This window comes from Camelus dromedarius, chromosome 8 (genome assembly GCF_036321535.1).
Source record: "Camelus dromedarius isolate mCamDro1 chromosome 8, mCamDro1.pat, whole genome shotgun sequence".
Classification (NCBI taxonomy): domain Eukaryota; kingdom Metazoa; phylum Chordata; class Mammalia; order Artiodactyla; family Camelidae; genus Camelus; species Camelus dromedarius.
In genome coordinates, this window is record NC_087443.1 from 20,274,068 (window position 1) to 20,290,763 (window position 16,696).

The 16,696-nt window shown below is 52.5% G+C and overlaps 1 protein-coding gene across 7 annotated transcripts in view; it reads left to right on the forward strand.

Moving 5' to 3' along the window:
- Nucleotides 1-16,696, forward strand: part of ARHGAP22 (Rho GTPase activating protein 22) — a 179,612-nt gene that overhangs the window by 126,418 nt on the left and 36,498 nt on the right. Inside the window, exon 1 of one of the 7 annotated variants that reach the window (XM_064487953.1) lies at nucleotides 14,281-14,410. The exons of 5 other annotated variants lie outside the window; for them this stretch is intronic. In XM_064487953.1, the coding sequence (XP_064344023.1) occupies nucleotides 14,359-14,410 (52 nt within the window). In that variant the 5' untranslated portion in view covers nucleotides 14,281-14,358. Of the gene's footprint in view, nucleotides 1-14,280; nucleotides 14,411-16,696 lie in introns of those variants that run through there. One more of the 7 variants, XM_064487954.1, reaches the window with a different exon arrangement.

Sequence of the window (16,696 nt, forward strand, 5' to 3'; positions counted from 1 at the left end):
CCCAATTAGTGTCACAGTTTAAGGCAGCAGAAATGTTAATGAATTACCACTGATTTTTTTTGGACAATGTCCTGCAGATAGGGTTTTTCCACAGAGTGAGTCAGGTCACATAATGACAATGCTCTATAAATGGGACTTTTTCAGGGAGCTGCAAGACAGGTCAAATTGCGACAATGTCCTGGGATGGGACTTTCTGAGATGCTAATTCACCCCAAGGTAGGTGGGCGGGTACTTAAATCTTCTCTAGTCCAGGCCTTGCCCTTCTTACCCGACCTTTACCCTGATGCTAAGCGGTGGCTTGGAGGTGAGTTAAGGGGCCTCAGGACTTGGTCTCAAGGAGGTAGTGTGAAATGTAAGCTCTTGCAGCTGGGAGGTGGGCAGATGTGGTGCTGAATTCTGGCTCTTGTCATATACTGTCTGTGCAGCCTTGGGGACAGGTTACTTCTCTGAGCCAAAGAGGGCTGCTTTTGTCTGTAAATTGGGATACTAGCAACCTCACCAGCTTGTGTCAAGGGAAAATTTAAATTGGCCTCTGTCTATGAGGCTGCTGGCACACAGAAAAATGCTCAATCATGGAAATGATTATTATTTGTCTTGAGGCTCAGGGTAGGGCTAAAAAATGATGAGGCCTGTGTTGTTTTCTTGAAATAAAAGCAATTATAACACATGTGACACTCGCTAGGGTCCAAGCCCTGTCCTAAGCACTTTGTATATAGGAATTCATTTAGCCTCAGGTGGATTCTGCTATCAGTCTCATTTAGAGACGAGGAAACTGAGGCATAGAGGTTCCCCAGGCCACTCAGAACTGGGAAGCCAACGCAGGCTGTCTGGCACCAGAGTCTGCGGTGCTAACTGGCACTCTGTTTCATTTTAATACCATGCAGCTCCAAGCCAGGTGTTCACTTTGACATCTGGCAGTGGAGAACCCCCAAGTGAGGGTAAAACAAAAAGCAGCATTTGCCCTTTACTGATGAAACTGGGAACAAAGGGACTGGATACTCCCGAGTCACATTCAGTTTGGAAAAAGTCAGAAGTCAGTCTCAACCCAGCCGTTTCTCTTTTGTGGTTTCAGCCAGGCCACGGACCCGGGCCGGTTCCTCTCTGATATCCGGCCCCCACCGGACCTGCCCACCCACCCACCCTTGGAGTTCCTCTTGGGCTGGGGGTTGCGACTCATTCCTGGAGCTGGGCGCAGCCTCTCACCCAGACTGAGGGCTCACGCGGCTGATAGCTTCAGTCCCCACCAACGACAGGATTCCACGCGGACACCCAGGAGCGAGCAGCGCCAGCAGCAGGAGGGATGGTTAATAAGTTGGCACTCACCTCGACACACCGGGGACATGCAGGTGTGGGCATCCCAGGGGTTTAGTTCGGTCTTTTACGACAGGCCCTGTCACCATCAGTGAGGTCACAGCGGCCCTGACCGCCACGTGACCGTCTGTGCAAGCGCAGAGCGTGAGGTGTGGCTCAGAAGTGGGCGCGGGGCCCTTTACACCTGCTCCCCACCCTCCTCCTCACGCATCCCCAGAGCAGGGCCCTAACCCACAGGCCCTCAGATACCTTCCAGCCCAGGAGGTCTGCAGCCACGGCGGACATTCAGATGGAGCTCACCAGAGCAGCGAGGGGGTCTGTGAACCGCTGGAACATTTCCGTACCACTTAGTGACTTGTCACTGCCCCCAGCCTTCCCGGGCCCCTCTGCCTCCCCACTCTCTAGGACCTGGCCACCTAGGACCAGATGTGGCTTAGGACCCACTTTGATTCTGATTGATCCTGGCCCCTGACTGATAGCCATTTTTGAGGATTTTGAACTCCATGCAGCCTGCATCCAAAATTTCTGGAGGCAGAGAGCCCTGAACTTGGGAGCAAGGAGAGATCTTTGAGACTGGGCAATTTCCTCTTCCTCGGTTTACTGTTGAGGAGAGTCAGACACAGAGAGGCCCACATCCCTCCAGGGGGCCCCCCAAGGGGGTGCAGAATGGGGACAGGGTGGAGCGACAGCATGAATGGCCTTGGAATCAGGTTGCTCTGGGTTCAAATCCCGACTCTCCCAATTTGACCTGCGGCGCCTCTGGCTGTGCGGGACTTCGGTGTCACCCGGCTGGGAAAGCACCGCCTCACCAGGCTATTGCCAGGGGGCAAGGCTGTGGAGAAAAAGGGCTTGTGTAGGATGAGCCCCATCAACACCAAACACTGCCTTCCCCACAACAGCGGGCTCTGGGATCCTCAGGGAAACACCTGTACCTCTGACTTAGCAAGGTCCCAGCAGCCATGTTCAGGGCCACCTGCCTGCGAACAGACCCCTACCTACCTCGCCCCAATCCACTGTGGGGAACAAGCAAGCTCTTTTCCTGTGAAGTCTCCCCAAGGAGGGTCAAGGAGAGAGTCCACTCTGATTATCATCTTGCTAATGATCAAAACATGGGGACTTAGAGATGTAATGTCCAGGCTGAGAGGGCGCAAGCTTGGGAGGTCCTCAGGTCCTCCAAGATCACCTAGCCTGACCTTCTTTTCTAGGTGAGTTTTAAAAAACACTCCCCAAAGAGAAAATGACTTGCCTAAGGCCACCCACCATGTCAGTAGGCCAGTGGGGACCTCACTCACAGTCTCTGAGTCTGGGGGCCCCAGTCCTCGGTCCTGAATAAGGCTGCCTAACTGCGTTCTAGTTTAGTCCCTATGAATTGAGGGCAGGTTCTGTGCTGGGCCACTTACAGAGTGGCTATCACACTTTCCTTACGCCAAAATGGAAGAATGGAGGGAAGGGACCAGACATTCAAGAGTCATTCAAGGCAGGATGAGGGTTGGGGGAGGGAGCCCATGGGTACAGGGGAGCCAGCCTTCAGGCCACCTCTCACAGCTGGATGTCCAGTCAGCCCCTCGGCCATGGCCCCTGCTCAGAATGCGCTGGGCAGTCGGGCAGCTCTGTCATAAATGATCCTTCCTCCATTGTCTCAACATTTCCAAGTACCAGACGGGACACAACAGGCTTATGTTGCCTTAAGTCTCTACTCTGCCCCAGGCCCGGGACACCTCGACCGTCCTGCCTTGCTCATTTGCGTTGACTCCATAACCCCAATGTTTTTGTGGATTCACAGGGTCAAGAGGGGTTCCCTTGATGCCTGCCAGGTTTCTCCACCAAGTTCAGAAACGTTTTATGCATGGCGTTAAATACACAGTCTTTCATCTGGGAGGGAGGAGAGGCTGAGTTTGCTGAGCTCTGTCGGTGCCAAGCACAGCGCATGCGCTGCCTCCCAACTCCTCAACCTTCCCCGCCAGGGTCGTTGGATACTGTGGATTTTGGAGATGAAGACATCGAGACTGAGAGATAAATAGTTTGCCCCTGGCCACCCAAATGTCGCCGGTCAGGTCTGCATGACCCCAAAATCCAGGCTGTTTCTCTCTTCCCTCAGCTGTCTTTCAAGTCTCAAGAATGGACTCTTTTGGAAAGATTCCAGTTAAAGGTCTTTGGCTGCTAGGACTGTGGGTCCTGAGGTTTCTCTGACTACCTAATAAAGTGATTTCTCATGAAAACCTAAGGACATCCTTCCTTCCTGTGCCCCCCTCCTCCATGACCCGCAGGACACCATCAGTGCATGAAATCCCTGGAAATCTGGGAGAAGCAGGCGCCGAAAGGATGTTGCAGCCCCCTTCTTTATTCAGAGGGGCTGGGGAATTGCTCTTTCCCAATAAACTCCCGAGAAGCCACTGACCAGGACCGGGCAATGGAGGAGGGGGCGCCGCTGGGTGAGTCTGGGGGAAATGAGGCCACGGAGCCCCGGAAAAGGCCCGGGTCACCCAGCATCCTGCCCTGCCTCCCCTGTGAGGCCCCATTGTCCTGGCTCGAGCTCCCAGGCTGGCCCGCCCTCGCCTGCAGCATTCATGCGCTGGCTCTGAGGCCCATTCTGAGTTAGTGCTATTTGTAGAATCTTCTTAAAATACCACAACAGTGCCATTCAGGGAGCGTCTGCACGGCGATGGATGGTGGAGGTTGGAACAAAGCTCTGCTGTGCTGGGCATCCCGATCTGGCCTCGGCTGGAGGGCGTCCCTCCGCCCTACTGACGGGCGGGGAGCTGCGGGGAGCTGGGGTTCTCCCCGTCCTGGGTGCTCCCGGGCAGGCGAGGCCCCGTGGGGCCCGGCATGGCATGGGCTCTGGTCCCCCACGCTGGCCTGCAGCGCATCCTGGGCCAGGCTGGCCGGCGGCGGGAGTGGAAGAGGGCACTAGGCTCTCCGTAAATGAGGCTGTGCTGTTTACAGTAGCCTTTCCCCAGGAGGCCAGGTCTAGTCCACCCTGTCATCAGGCCACACCCAGGCTTGCTCAAGGACAGACAGTTGGGTGGATGGACAGGAGCAAAGATGAGGGAGGGGCATCAGGGAGGGACCCACAGGGATGAAGCTGTTTGCATGCAGAAGGCAGGGCTCTGGCACCTTTCCTCCCTCTGTGTCCATGCTGTTCCATCACGATATGTGGCATAGTAGTGCCCTTTCTCTTCCCCACCTCAGCAGCGCCCGCAGCATCTTCTCAGGAACACATGTTCTTGGGATCTCTTAGGAGGTTAACAGGCGTTGCCATTGGCAATGCGTTTCGCGGTCCCTGGGAGGAGCTGAGTGGAGCTGAGTGGAGTCGAGCGTTTTCTCTGCTGGTGGACCTCTCAGAGCCCGTGGACCTCTCAGAGCCTTTACCGTGCCAACGGGACTGTGTGCTGTGTCCCCTACACTTAACCTCCAGGCCCTCCCTCACGCAGCTGCCGGCCGGGTAGTGATGTTCTGGCCAGACCTTCCTGTGGCCCCTCCAGGTGTGGCTCGAGCCCCAGGTGCGGTGCCCATCTGTTCATAGTGTTTGATGACTTTTCAGTTTTTCTCTTTTCCCCCAATGGCACCATGTGTTATACAGAAAGGAGGCAGCTTAGCTGTCCTAGCCTGTACCCGAGGCGAAGGGCCTGCAGTGGGCCTTCCTGTGTGTCTGGGAGTGGCTGGAGGGAGACCTCACTGCCCTGAAAGGCTTGGCAGCCAGGCCAGCAGCTCCCTCTTTGAGCAGCTGCGCCAGCCAGGCCCCAGTGGTGGGTTTTTAAATGTTCTCTGCAGGTCCCTGACGAGTGTCTCCTAACAGCTGTTCACAAGGGACACTGGGCCACCCTGTGATCAGTTACACAAGCCAGCATGGGGTGTGACCCTTGACAAGGGCCTGCCTGTCAGGGGAGATCTGTTTGGAGTGAGGGTCAGGTGAGAGACTGACACCCCAGGGATGGTTTGGGGGTCCTCGAAGCACACCATGTAAAGGACAACACCCACCTCAGTGTGGACGGTGGCCACCACCGCATTTGAGTCCTGGCAGTTGAATTGGATTCTGACCATCCTGGTGGAAGGCAGGGCAGCCCTGGGAAGCAGGCCTTCTCTGAGACAGGCAGGCCCAGGTCACTCACTGGCTGCAGGACTTCAGGCAAGAGACTCGGCATTTTCATGCCTCAGTTTCCCCACCAGGAAAATGGGATTCACAAGGCCTAGTCTGAGGGTTGCTGTGGGACTGTGGTAGGCAGGAGGCCCGGAGAGGCTGGATGAGTTGAGGTTTTGCTCCCCAGCGCTGCCAGTTCTGCTGAAGGGAAAAGCACTGGACAACAAATAGATGAAGCATAAAAATCTCAGCTCTGACCTCTGGCTGGGAGTTTGAGGTAGTTTTCTTCTGTAAGATGCTGAAAGATAAGACCTTCCTCAAGGTTGCTTTGAGGCTTAAATGTGGGAACATGGAGGCCACCATGTTAACTCCAGCAGGGGAGGGATTCACAGAAGCTGCAGTGTGGAGTGGGGCCTCCAGAGGGCGCCATTCATTTTAGACTACAATGAGAATGGCTGCCCCAGGGAAGGAGGTGGGCAGGCACTTAAACCACAGTGTGAATGTCAGCCACTGGGGTGCCATTTATTAAAACTGTATTATTAAATGGCTGCCCCCAGAAGGTTCCAGGAACTTCTACTACCATGTGAATGGCTGCTTCCTGGAGTTGTGCCGGGGAGTGGTGCTGGGTAACAGTGAACAGATTAAACCTCCATCCTGGCACTGGCAAGACTTCTTGTCTGGTTGTTTATACCTGGCGTCCAGGAAGGAGGCCACTTATAAAAATACTATATTGTTTTTTTTAAAAATCCTGAAGAATTTGGTTTAAGAAGAGGGTGGGGAGACCTCAGCTAAAGCCCTGAGGTCTCACACACCTGCTGGAGGTGGGCCCACATATGGGGAAAACCATGCAAAGAAGAAAAGAGCATCAGAAAGAGATCCATGGGGTCCAGCTCGAATTAAAGAATTTCTCATGTGCCCAGCATAGATTTTGTGGCTCCGCGGGGCCGGATAGCGGAGGCAGAAAGGAACAGAGGCGGCTGGATTGAGTGCACAGTACTGGGTGGGTAGATCATGGGCTTGGAGTTCCCTAGGCCCTGGTCACGTAACCCCTGCTTGGCAGGTCACTTTCCCCAGCCCCAGTCTCTTCATTCAGCCCCCCTACTCCAGCCAGAGGAGCTCCTTCTAGCCTTTGGCTTTCTGCGGAGGCTGCCTCCACCCTGGCCTCAGGGAGGGGGTCTGAACTCACCTCCAGGGGAGGCAGAAATGGTAAGAACCCCCCTCCCCCACCTCTCCCGGCCGTCGGTGTTTCCCCCCACTAGGAAGAGTTCCTGTGATGGCGAGGTTTTGTGATGCAGAACTGGGGAAGGGGCTTACCGCCATCTCCATAATAAAGAGTAAAGAGGCAGTACATCCTCCCCAAAGGAAAGGGCAGCTGTCCTTCCTGTTGCTAATTTGGCGTCTTGGGCTGCTTCCCAGTCTGTGGCTGACCTGCTTGCCCTTGGCTCCCTGAGGACCAGGGCTTCATCTCTGTGTCCCCCGTCCCCAGCCTGGTGCCTGGTGGGTTGTGTGATGAGAGGACCGTAGAATGTCCTTCCGGGCAGCGGTTCTGAAGCCCCTGTCCAGGGGGGCGGCATCCAGCATCGGGGGACAAACAAGAACTTCCTTCCGGTAGAAGGAGAGGTGGCGATGTAGGCACGGGCTGGTGTCAATGATAGGGCTCTAGTCCGGGACCTTGGATGATGGTCAGCCCCTGCCCCGTGGCCCGGGCATTCCCCCATGATGCCAGACTGCGGGGCTTGGGCACAGGGAGCCAACAGCCAGGAAAGGGGAGTCAGAGCAGCATCCTGGGGACTGTGCTTTACAAGCAGCTGGGCTTGAGCCTGAGGTGGGAATCAGCTGTGAGGGGGGTGAGAGGATGTCACTGGCATTTTTATAATTGATGCTTACAATCACAAAGTGATTTTTATTTATTTTCTAAATTTAGTCTAAAATGTGCAGTTTCTGGAGACAGCGAGCTGGATGTGGTGGGACTCAGGACACCCCCTCCTCCCACTGGCACTGGGTATCGTGCCTGCTTTGGCTCCACTTATGTCCCAGGGCCGGTGGGGGAAGGGCAGAGGCTTGGAGCCCCAGAGGCTGACCTTTGTGCTAACACTTCCTCTGGATCACCACCAAGACCAAGACATCCTGAACCCAGGTGATCGTCACCCCTTCACCCACGCCACCGCTTCTCCCCCCAAACACCTGCCAGAACCTCCTAGCTGCCTCTGGACCCACTTATGCCCCATTGGGGGCATTAAGATACACCAAGGACCTCAGGACCTTTCCCAGCTCAGGGCCTTTGCACTTGCTGCCCACCCCCAACCCTCTGTGCCTGGACTGGCCCCTCTAGTCACTTAATTCTCAACTCAAGGACCCCTCAGACAGACTTTTCCGATCAGATGGGCAACCCTACCCCATCTCGGCTGCAGTCACCCCATCTGAGCTCCCTCCTTCCCTGATTTGCTCCCTCATCCTTTGTCCATTTTCCCAAAGAGTATGCTCCAGGAGGGCACGGCCTTGCTTGTCCTCTTTACTTAGGCACCCCCTCCACCCCTCCCCTGCATGCCATGCACACAGTAGGGTCTTGAGGAGTATCTGTTGCCTCACTGAAAGAAAGAGGCTCCCTACACATGCAGGCTAGACCAGGCCCAGCCTGCCTGAAGTCTCCTGCACAGGTCAAGCCTGCAGGGAAGGAGGGGGAAGGGCTGTGGGGGTGGGGTGGGGAAGAGGGATTGGGGGAGGGGGAGAGGGAAGTTAAAGCCCCCGGGACCGCACTTGACTGGAGCCCATGGGTACCTCTCCCCTTTTGTCCCCAGGCTGGCAATTCTGATACACCCTTTGGAAGGCTGCACTGACCATCCCACCAGGGTGGAGGCCCCAGGCTCCCAAACAGCAGCCAGCTGGATCCGGCATCCCTGTGGGCTGTCCCTGCTTTCCTGTTCTGTTCCCTGCCCTGCTTCCCAAGCCCAGTCTCTGGCTTTGGTTTGGAGGAACCCAGGCTAAGACACCACCTGGTATTAGGGAAAACGTTCTCAGCAGCAACGTGAGGTAGGGAAAGGCGCCAGGCCCCCGCAGTTAATAACAGCTCCTGCCAGCCCACTGCGTGCTTTAGTCATTGGTTTAACAAATGCCGAAGCGCCCACCTGGACGAAGCCCTCCGTTAGGGGTCAGGAGAGGTGTGAGAAGCCTTGAAGGGGAGACCCAGGAGGGTGGGAACCTGGGGCTGGGAGGAGGCTGGGGAGGGTCTTCGGTGCAAATCAAGCTTCCATCACTTACTAGATTCCTAGGGCTTGGGAAACCCTCCAACCAGCCCCAGCTTCTCCTGCACATAGTAGGGGCTGTAATACGATCAGACCATTGACTTCCTGGAGTCGCTTTGAGGGGTGCCCGCCTTTGCAAGCAGTGTGGGGGCGGCAGGACCAGTAAAGCTGCAGCTGGGGGCCCTTGTTACCTCTGCAGCTGGCGTTGCTTGTAACATGGTAGAAATAAATATCCCTGTGCACATTCATAGGAGAGGTTGGGTCTAATGGTGTACAAGGAATGTAAGGAAGTCGAACTTCATAAATGTTCCCTTTTCCTTTCTTAGGGCAATGAATGTTCCTTTATTTTCCATTTTTATAATATAATATATATTTTAAATTTCATTTTTTATTTTTATAACTTTTGTTCTGTTATTTATTTAATATTTTATAAATTTGATAATATAATATTTTATAATGTAATATAATCATTCCTTCCAGGTCCCTGAGCATAAATCACATATTTTCCCCTCACCTCCAAGTGCCAGGCCCACCCCTCCTCCCCCACAACCCTCCCCACCCTGGAACAGTTCAGAACCAGCTCTTCATCTGAAACTGGCATATTCCATTTCCATATGTTGCTATTTTTAACTTATTTTTTTTTTCCTGCCCAAAAGTTATTTTAAAATGGAGGTGAGGGGTGGGTGGGCAGTGCCCTGACAGTTAGTGGTGTTTTCCAGTTGGGCAGTGCTATGTTGCTGCTAAGGCCTGGCTTCTCGGGCAGGTCAGGAGACAGCAGGGGGCCGGGTCAGGCCAGGCCCAGAGCCAGGCGGGCAAAGCTGTGGGTGGAAGGCTGTCCCACCCCACCCCTACCCCTACCCTGACCCCCACCCTGACCTCCCCTCAGGAATCCTCCCTAGCTCTTGCTCCCCACGGTGGTTTTGCATCTGTGATAATGGTTCAAGCCTGTCTCCCCAGCTTGGCTGCCTTCTCCAAGAGGCAGGGACTCATGGTTTTGTCACTGCTGTGTCCTCAGCACATGGCCCAGTGTGTGGCACGTGGTAGACATTCAAAACGCCTTTTGTGGAGGGGAGAGTGGGAGAAGGAAAACTGGGAGTGGGTGAGGGGGGAACAGTTAGGGAAGGTGATGGAGAAGTGGGGATATTTGAGCTGGGTCTTGATGAATGGGTAGGAGTTTTCCAGGTGGACACAAGGGGAAGGGAGCCCAAGAAGAGGGAACAGCATGTGCAAAGACAATAAGACATGAAGTATGTGGTATATCTTGGGCACAAGAAGTAGGGCAGAGTACCTGGGGGGTCCACTATGGAGACTAGCTGGAGGGGCTGAAACGGTCCCCTCAGCCAATCAAAAGGAGCCCCAGTGGGAAGCAGTGAGCGGGCAAATGTCCTGAAGGCAGAAGAGAGGGGCTGTGGTGTGGAATTCTTGCCAGGGAAGGGAGAGCCCGGCCTTGTGCTTCAGAGGGGACCCTCTGGCCGGGCCTGAGCCTTCCCCAGCTGGCCCCTTCCTTCACTTCCGCAATTGTCCCTGTGAGAAAAGTCACAGCCCCAGTTTTCCCATGGGGTGCTGCACGGATTCCCTAAAAACGCAAACATCCCCAGAACCACAAAAGAAGATTTCCCAGGGAGATGCTGGTTTGGAGAAATGAAACCGCTGTGGGGCTAGGCTGGCCAAAGGGGAACTTGGACCGCAAACCGATTGCAGGACATTCGGGACCTTTTCCTAAACGAAAAGTACTCAAAGCACAGGGCAGGTCTGATTCTGCAGGGCCAAACCCAGGGGCCACCACCTCTCTTAACAAGGAAAAGAAACAATTTTTATTCAAGAAAGCGCTCTGTGCCTGTGATAACATATGCAAACACTTCAAAGGGCCTGTGGTGAAAAGCAAGCCTCGTGTCCTGAGCCCCTCACCTCCTCCCCTAAAGCAAGTCCGGGTCCCCGGGTCCTGCTTGTCCTTTCAGAAATGGGCACCCTTGTGTGTCCACGCCCTTGTGTGTCCTTGTCCCTCTTATACAAATGGCAGCATGTGCTTCCCGCGGTATTTTGCTTTTTCCACATAATAATACATCACTCCATATCACATAGTTCCACCACCACTTTTTTTTGAATGGACATCGTTTACTGAACCAGCACATTATTTATTTAGGGGGAGGGTATAGCTCAGTGGTAAAGCACATGCTTAGCATGCACGAGGTCCTGGGTTCACTCCCCAGTACCTCCATTAAAAAATTAATAAATAAACCTAATTACTTCCTCCCTCCCCCTAGCAAAAGAGCAAAACGACATTATTTATTTAACTTGATGGACGGTTAAGTTGTTCCCTGTTTTTCTCACTGCCTCCTAATTATGCACAAGTGCAAATTTATCTGAAGGGTAAATCCCCTAGGGAGGATGGCTGAGTCATTTAAAATTTTGAGAGATACAGTAGTGCCCCCACCCCGATCCATGGTTTGGCTTTCCGTGGTGGTTTCGGTCTCTGTGGTTTCAGTTACCTGCGGTCAACTGTGGTCTGAAAATATGTTAAATGGAAAATTCCAGAAATAAACAAGACATCAGCTTTAGAACAATCCACGCCGTTCTGAGTAGTGTGCTGAAGTCTCGTGCTGTCTTGCTGTGTCCCACGGAGGGGTTAGTCACCCTTTGGTCCAGCAGAGCCACACAGAATAAGCTGCCGGCCCCTTAGTCACTGAGCAGCCCTCGTGGTTATCCAATCGACTGTCAAGGTGTCCCAGTCACATAACTTTTATTACAGGATATTTTTATAACCGTTCTGTCTTATTACTAGTTATTGTTAATTTCTTAATATGCCTAATTTATAAATTACACTTAATCACAGGCATGTATATATGTACAGGAGAAATATCAGACATACAGGGGTTGGTACTATCTGCAGTTTGGGGCATCCGCTGGGGGTCTTGGGGTGTGTCCCCCGCAGATAAGGGAGGACCACTCTATTGTCAAATTATGTTGCACAAAGAAGTGGTGCGAAAATCTTTATTACCAGCTTGGTAAGGGTCTGTCCCCTTTCCTCACCCATCCCCCTCGGGTCAGTCCTCCAGCTGTGAGCCCCACACCCCTCGGTCAGCTGGTCACCCGGCTCTGAGGGACTCCCAGGTGCCAGCGTGCCCACCATCCACCCCCATCCTCCACTCTGCACAGCTTGCAGCCCACAGCCCACAGGGGATGTGAGATTTCTTTCCTACTTGTCACTTTCTATTAAACTCCATTTTCATCTATTTTTTTCAAATAAATAACATGGTACAAATATCAAAAGTCCAAAAGCCGGCCTCCCTGCCCCCTTTTCCTTTATCTGTCCACTTTCCGCCCCAAAGAACTGCTGCTCCCAATGTCTTTGTCTCCTTCCAGAGGTATTTTGCACAAACAGGAACATTTCTGTTTTTCCTTCCTCCCTCCCTTCGTTTGCAAAAATGGTAGCATGTTATTCCTCCCTTGGCTTTTTCATTTAACAGTATCTAGCAGAGAACATTCTGAGCATAAGCTGCATCCTCCTTTTTTTTAATACCTGCAAAGCATCTCATTTTATGAATATATACCCCTCTCCTTTTGTCATTTGTCTTTTCACTGTCTTTTCTTTGCCTTGCAAATGTTTTTAACTTTCCTGTAGTGAGATTCTCTTTTGTGGTCTCTGGTTTTGGAGTCAAATTAGAAAGACCTTTCCCACTTCGAGATTAAACAAAATTTCTCCCACAATGGATCTTGGTACTTCGTGATTTCATTTTTTTATCTTTAAATCTCTGAACCATCATGATTTTTTTTTTATTTGTTGTAAGATGGGGTATAAGTTTCCAACTTGGTAATTTTGCTCTAGGTGGCTGTTCAATTGTTCCTATACCATTTACTAAAGAATCCATCTTGTATTGGCCCCTTTGAAATAACTTCCTAATTCTATTCCAAGCTCCCAAATGTGTTTGAGTCTGTTTTCATGTTGGGCAGTACTGCGTTGCTTTAATTATCGCAGCTGCATATTTCACTCGGTTTTAGTAATTGCTAGGGCTGGTCTGATTTCACTATTCTTTTTTTTTTTTTTTACAAAAATGCATTTGCTATTTTTACTTAAGAATTTTAGACTCAACTTGCCTAATTTAAAAAGAAATACGATTGTATTTTATTGTGCTGATTTATGGACTAAATTGGGGAAATTGGCATCTCTGTTTGAGTTTTCCTACTTATGACAGATGATACGCATTTCTGTCTCTTCTAATTTATAAACAGATTGTGGTTTCTGTGTATTAATTTTGTATCTGGCTACTGTACTGAATTCTCTCATTGCTTGTGATGGATTTTCAGTTTATTGACTTAGGCTCTCCACACAAATAAATAATAACCACAAATAGTAATAAGACCAGGCCCTCCCCTCCAGCTTTTATAGTTTTATGTTTTCTTTCTAATCTAATTGCACTGGCACATACTTCCAGGAAATGTTAAATAACAGTGGTGATGGTGGACATGCTTGTATTGTCACTGACTTTGGTGGCGACGCGGCCAGTGCGTCTGCACTAAACAGAGCATTGGCTTTGGGTACATCCGTGCTGAGGAAGGCTCCATCTAAAGGAAGGCAGGTAAACAGGTGGCATCAACACAAGTGTAGCCCCTCACCCTGTACTTTCTCACCAGAGTTTGGTGCCCACTGCCCCTGCCCCCCCCAGCCCCCCACCCTGCCAGCCCTTAAGCTGTTATCTTCGGAGCTGCCAGTGGTCCAGGCTCCTGACGCTGCGCTGGGAGGAGTGAGTGATACCGGAGAGGCAGCCAGGCTGGGCAAGGGGGCTGTCTCGGGCTCTTTATCCTGAGGGTCAGGGGGTGCACCATAAGGGTAGCAGCTGATTTCATGGAAGGAACCCCAAACTGCTAAATCCAAATCCTGCTGTGCCATTTCCTAGCCGGGTGGCCCTGGGCCACTGGAAGCTTCTGGAGTTCCGGCTGCCCTGCCGTAACATAGGGATGATGGTCTCTACAGATGGCACGTAGGAAGCACGGACAGGTGCCATGCCCAACTTCTGGCATCCTTGTTTCATTCAACCCTCACCAGAACCTCAAGAGGCAGGTCCAGTTATTGGCCTCATTTTGCTGATGAAGAGACGGAAACGTAAAAAGAGTAGGTGGCCAGTAAGCACTTAACGTTCCATCAGCTTTCTCCCACGTATTCATTTAGTCTCCACCAACCCAGTGAGGAAGGCTCCCTGAGTCTCCACTTGGAGAGGAGGACCCAGAGGCACAAAGCTGGTGGGGCCAGGGGTCTGGCCCTATGTTCTCAGCCCCTCGCATGCTGGGGGAAGGGATGGACCCAAAGGCAGCCAGGTGGCACTCCGTGTGCTCTCAGTCCTAGAATGCAAGCTGGCATGTGCAAGGTGGTCGGTGCTTGGGACCTGCCCAGGGATTTCCGTTGTAGGAAACCAGGGCAGATGGTGCACCAGCACCAGCTGGAGGGCCCCGCAGGAACCCAGCTGTTCCTCCTCGCCCCGCTCCGCCCAGGATAGTCCCGGCTTTGGGGCACTGAGAAGTACAGAAGTTCCCCAGGGCAGACAAAAAGTGCCTGGTCCCCCCCCACCCTCCGCCCACTGGCAGAGCACAGACAGCCCAGAGGCTGCAGCCTCTGCCTCCAGCCACACGAACAAACCCGAACTGCCAGCCCGCGTGCACCTGGCATCTGTCCCTGGCCCTGCCGAGCTTGGCTGCCGCTCCTGCCGCCACGGCCCCACCACTTCTTACACCATGCCTTTCTGCCTCGCCAGGCATCTGAAGAGGAGCAGGCGTCTGCCCAGGGGTAAGTGGACAGCCAGGGTCAAGGGCAGGCTGCAGGGACACCAGGCTGGGGGTGGTGATTAACCCTGGAAGGGCAAGTGGCGTTCAGTGACTGCCAGCAAGAGAAATTGAGTGAAGACAGGATGACAGAGATTCGTGGGATGCTTGCACCTCTGCTCTGGTTCAGCCTGGGGCAGCCTGGCAGGGATAGGCAGGGGAGGAAAAACCATGCTGGCTTCTTGACGTTACCCAGAGCTGGACGAGCAAGTGCGTGCATGTGCAAACACACGAGCTGTCTCAGGAAGTCTAGGGGCGGTGGGCTCTCCCCTCCTCTGCAGCCCCCGTCTATGCTGTCTGACAGCTGCCCAGGCCCGGGGCCACCAGCCACATGTGGCTACTGAGCGCTTGACATGTGGCTAGTCCCCATGTGCTGTTAGTACAAAATACACACTAAATTTTGAAGACTTAGTACAAAAAAATACATATGTATATCATATCTCAATAGTTTCTGATTATGTGTTGAAAGAAATTATATTATTTTGGATGTATTGGGATAAACAAAATATAGCATTCAAAATGAGTTCACCAGCTTTTTGGTTTTTAAATGTAGCTACTAAGACATTTGAAATTGCCTGTGGCTCACATAATATTTCCATTGAATTACGCTGCTCTGCACAGCTGCGTCCCCACACTTGGCCTTCACCCCTGAGAACCCAAGTATTGGGGCCCTCCCCAGGGCTCCCCGCTCCCCTGGGCAGTCAGTAGGATGCTGGTGGTCCCTGTGACACTTAGTACATTGCTTCTGTTGTCACCTTTAAATAGTGACTTCTTGTATTTTGTAAACATTTCCTCTAAATCCCTAGCTAATTCAGACATCATTTGATTAATTACATCAGAAGGACAGCTTTTCGACCTGAATGCCATAGAAAGGGTCCTGCGAGCTACTATGTTCACAAAATGGGCTTGCAGGTGTCCTTGACTCTGTTTCTTTTTATTATGAAAATTCTTATACAGAAAGGGTGAAAGGTAGATCTTGTCCTGGAAGCCCTGCCAGGATCTGCTGTGTTCTGGAGTCACCTCCTCTCCCCAGAGCCCCTTGCATGGGTGCGAAGAGAGACTCCGGCACAAAAGGAAGGTTTTAAATCCCAGAGCCCCGGGGGGAAGAAAGCCCAGCTGGGAACAAGACAAGCTGGGCAGGGTCCTTGCTGGGTCACTTAGGGGCCTGCCCCTTCCACAAGCCCCAGGCTGACGTAGTGAGCGCAGAGTGAGGTCAAGGTTAGGAGCCGGGCTGCCTGGGGTCCTGGTTCACTGATTTTACAGCTTGGACGTGTTTCTTAACATCTCTGGACTTTTGCTTTTTTTCCTTTAAAATGGGAATGATGACACCATTTCCCATCAATTCGTTAACATCGTGCCTCCCTTAGAGTGAGTGCCTATCACCTCGGTTCTGCTGCAGCTCTTGCTTTTCCATTCATCACAGTTCCGTGCATGCCCTCCCCATGCCACGCATCGCTTGGGGTGCTGGGGTGGCTTATGAAACAGACAGAAGAGGAATGCATGGAAAATATACAGTATAAATAAACATATTATGTAAACCCATAAACTGCATGTGTGCTGGATTGTGATAAGGGCTATGGAAAAATTAAGACCGGGGAGGGTCCCAGGTTGCAATGGGTGATGAGAAGTGAGGTTTACATAGGGTGGTCAGAAAGGATTCCCCAGGGTGACATTTGAGGAAAGGCTATTAGGAGGTGAGGGCACAAGTCATGGCGGTGTCTGGGAGAACAGCTTTCCCGGCAAGAGCAAGGGCAGAGGGAAGGCAGGTGTCTGGTTGTCCGGGGAACAGCAGAGAGCAGCCGTGAGGCCGGAGGAGTAGCGGCTGAGGGGGCCAGGGCCCTGGAAAGTGACTGCAAAGACTTTGCTGAGAGGGGGGCCGCTGTGGGATTGTGAGCTGGTGTGGGTCTCAACAGGGTCACTGTGCTGATGTTTTGAGAACAGGTCATAGAGGGCAAGGGAGGGAGCCTAGAGACCATGCCACTGATCCAGAGGAGAGATGATATGGGCTCGGGCCAGGTGGGACAGTGAAAAGTGGTCAGAATTGGAATGTATTTTGAAGAAGGAGGCAACAGAAACTGCTGATAGGAGACATGAGAGAGTGGAGCTGAGGATGGGTCTGGTTTCCACTTAAGTAACGAGAAGGCGGAGCTGCCCTCACCCAGGAAAGAGAGGGGTGGCAGACCTGGAGAGGGGTTCCATATTTGGTGAGTGGAAGAGGCCTGGAGCCATCTTAGTGGAGCTGAGGTGTGGG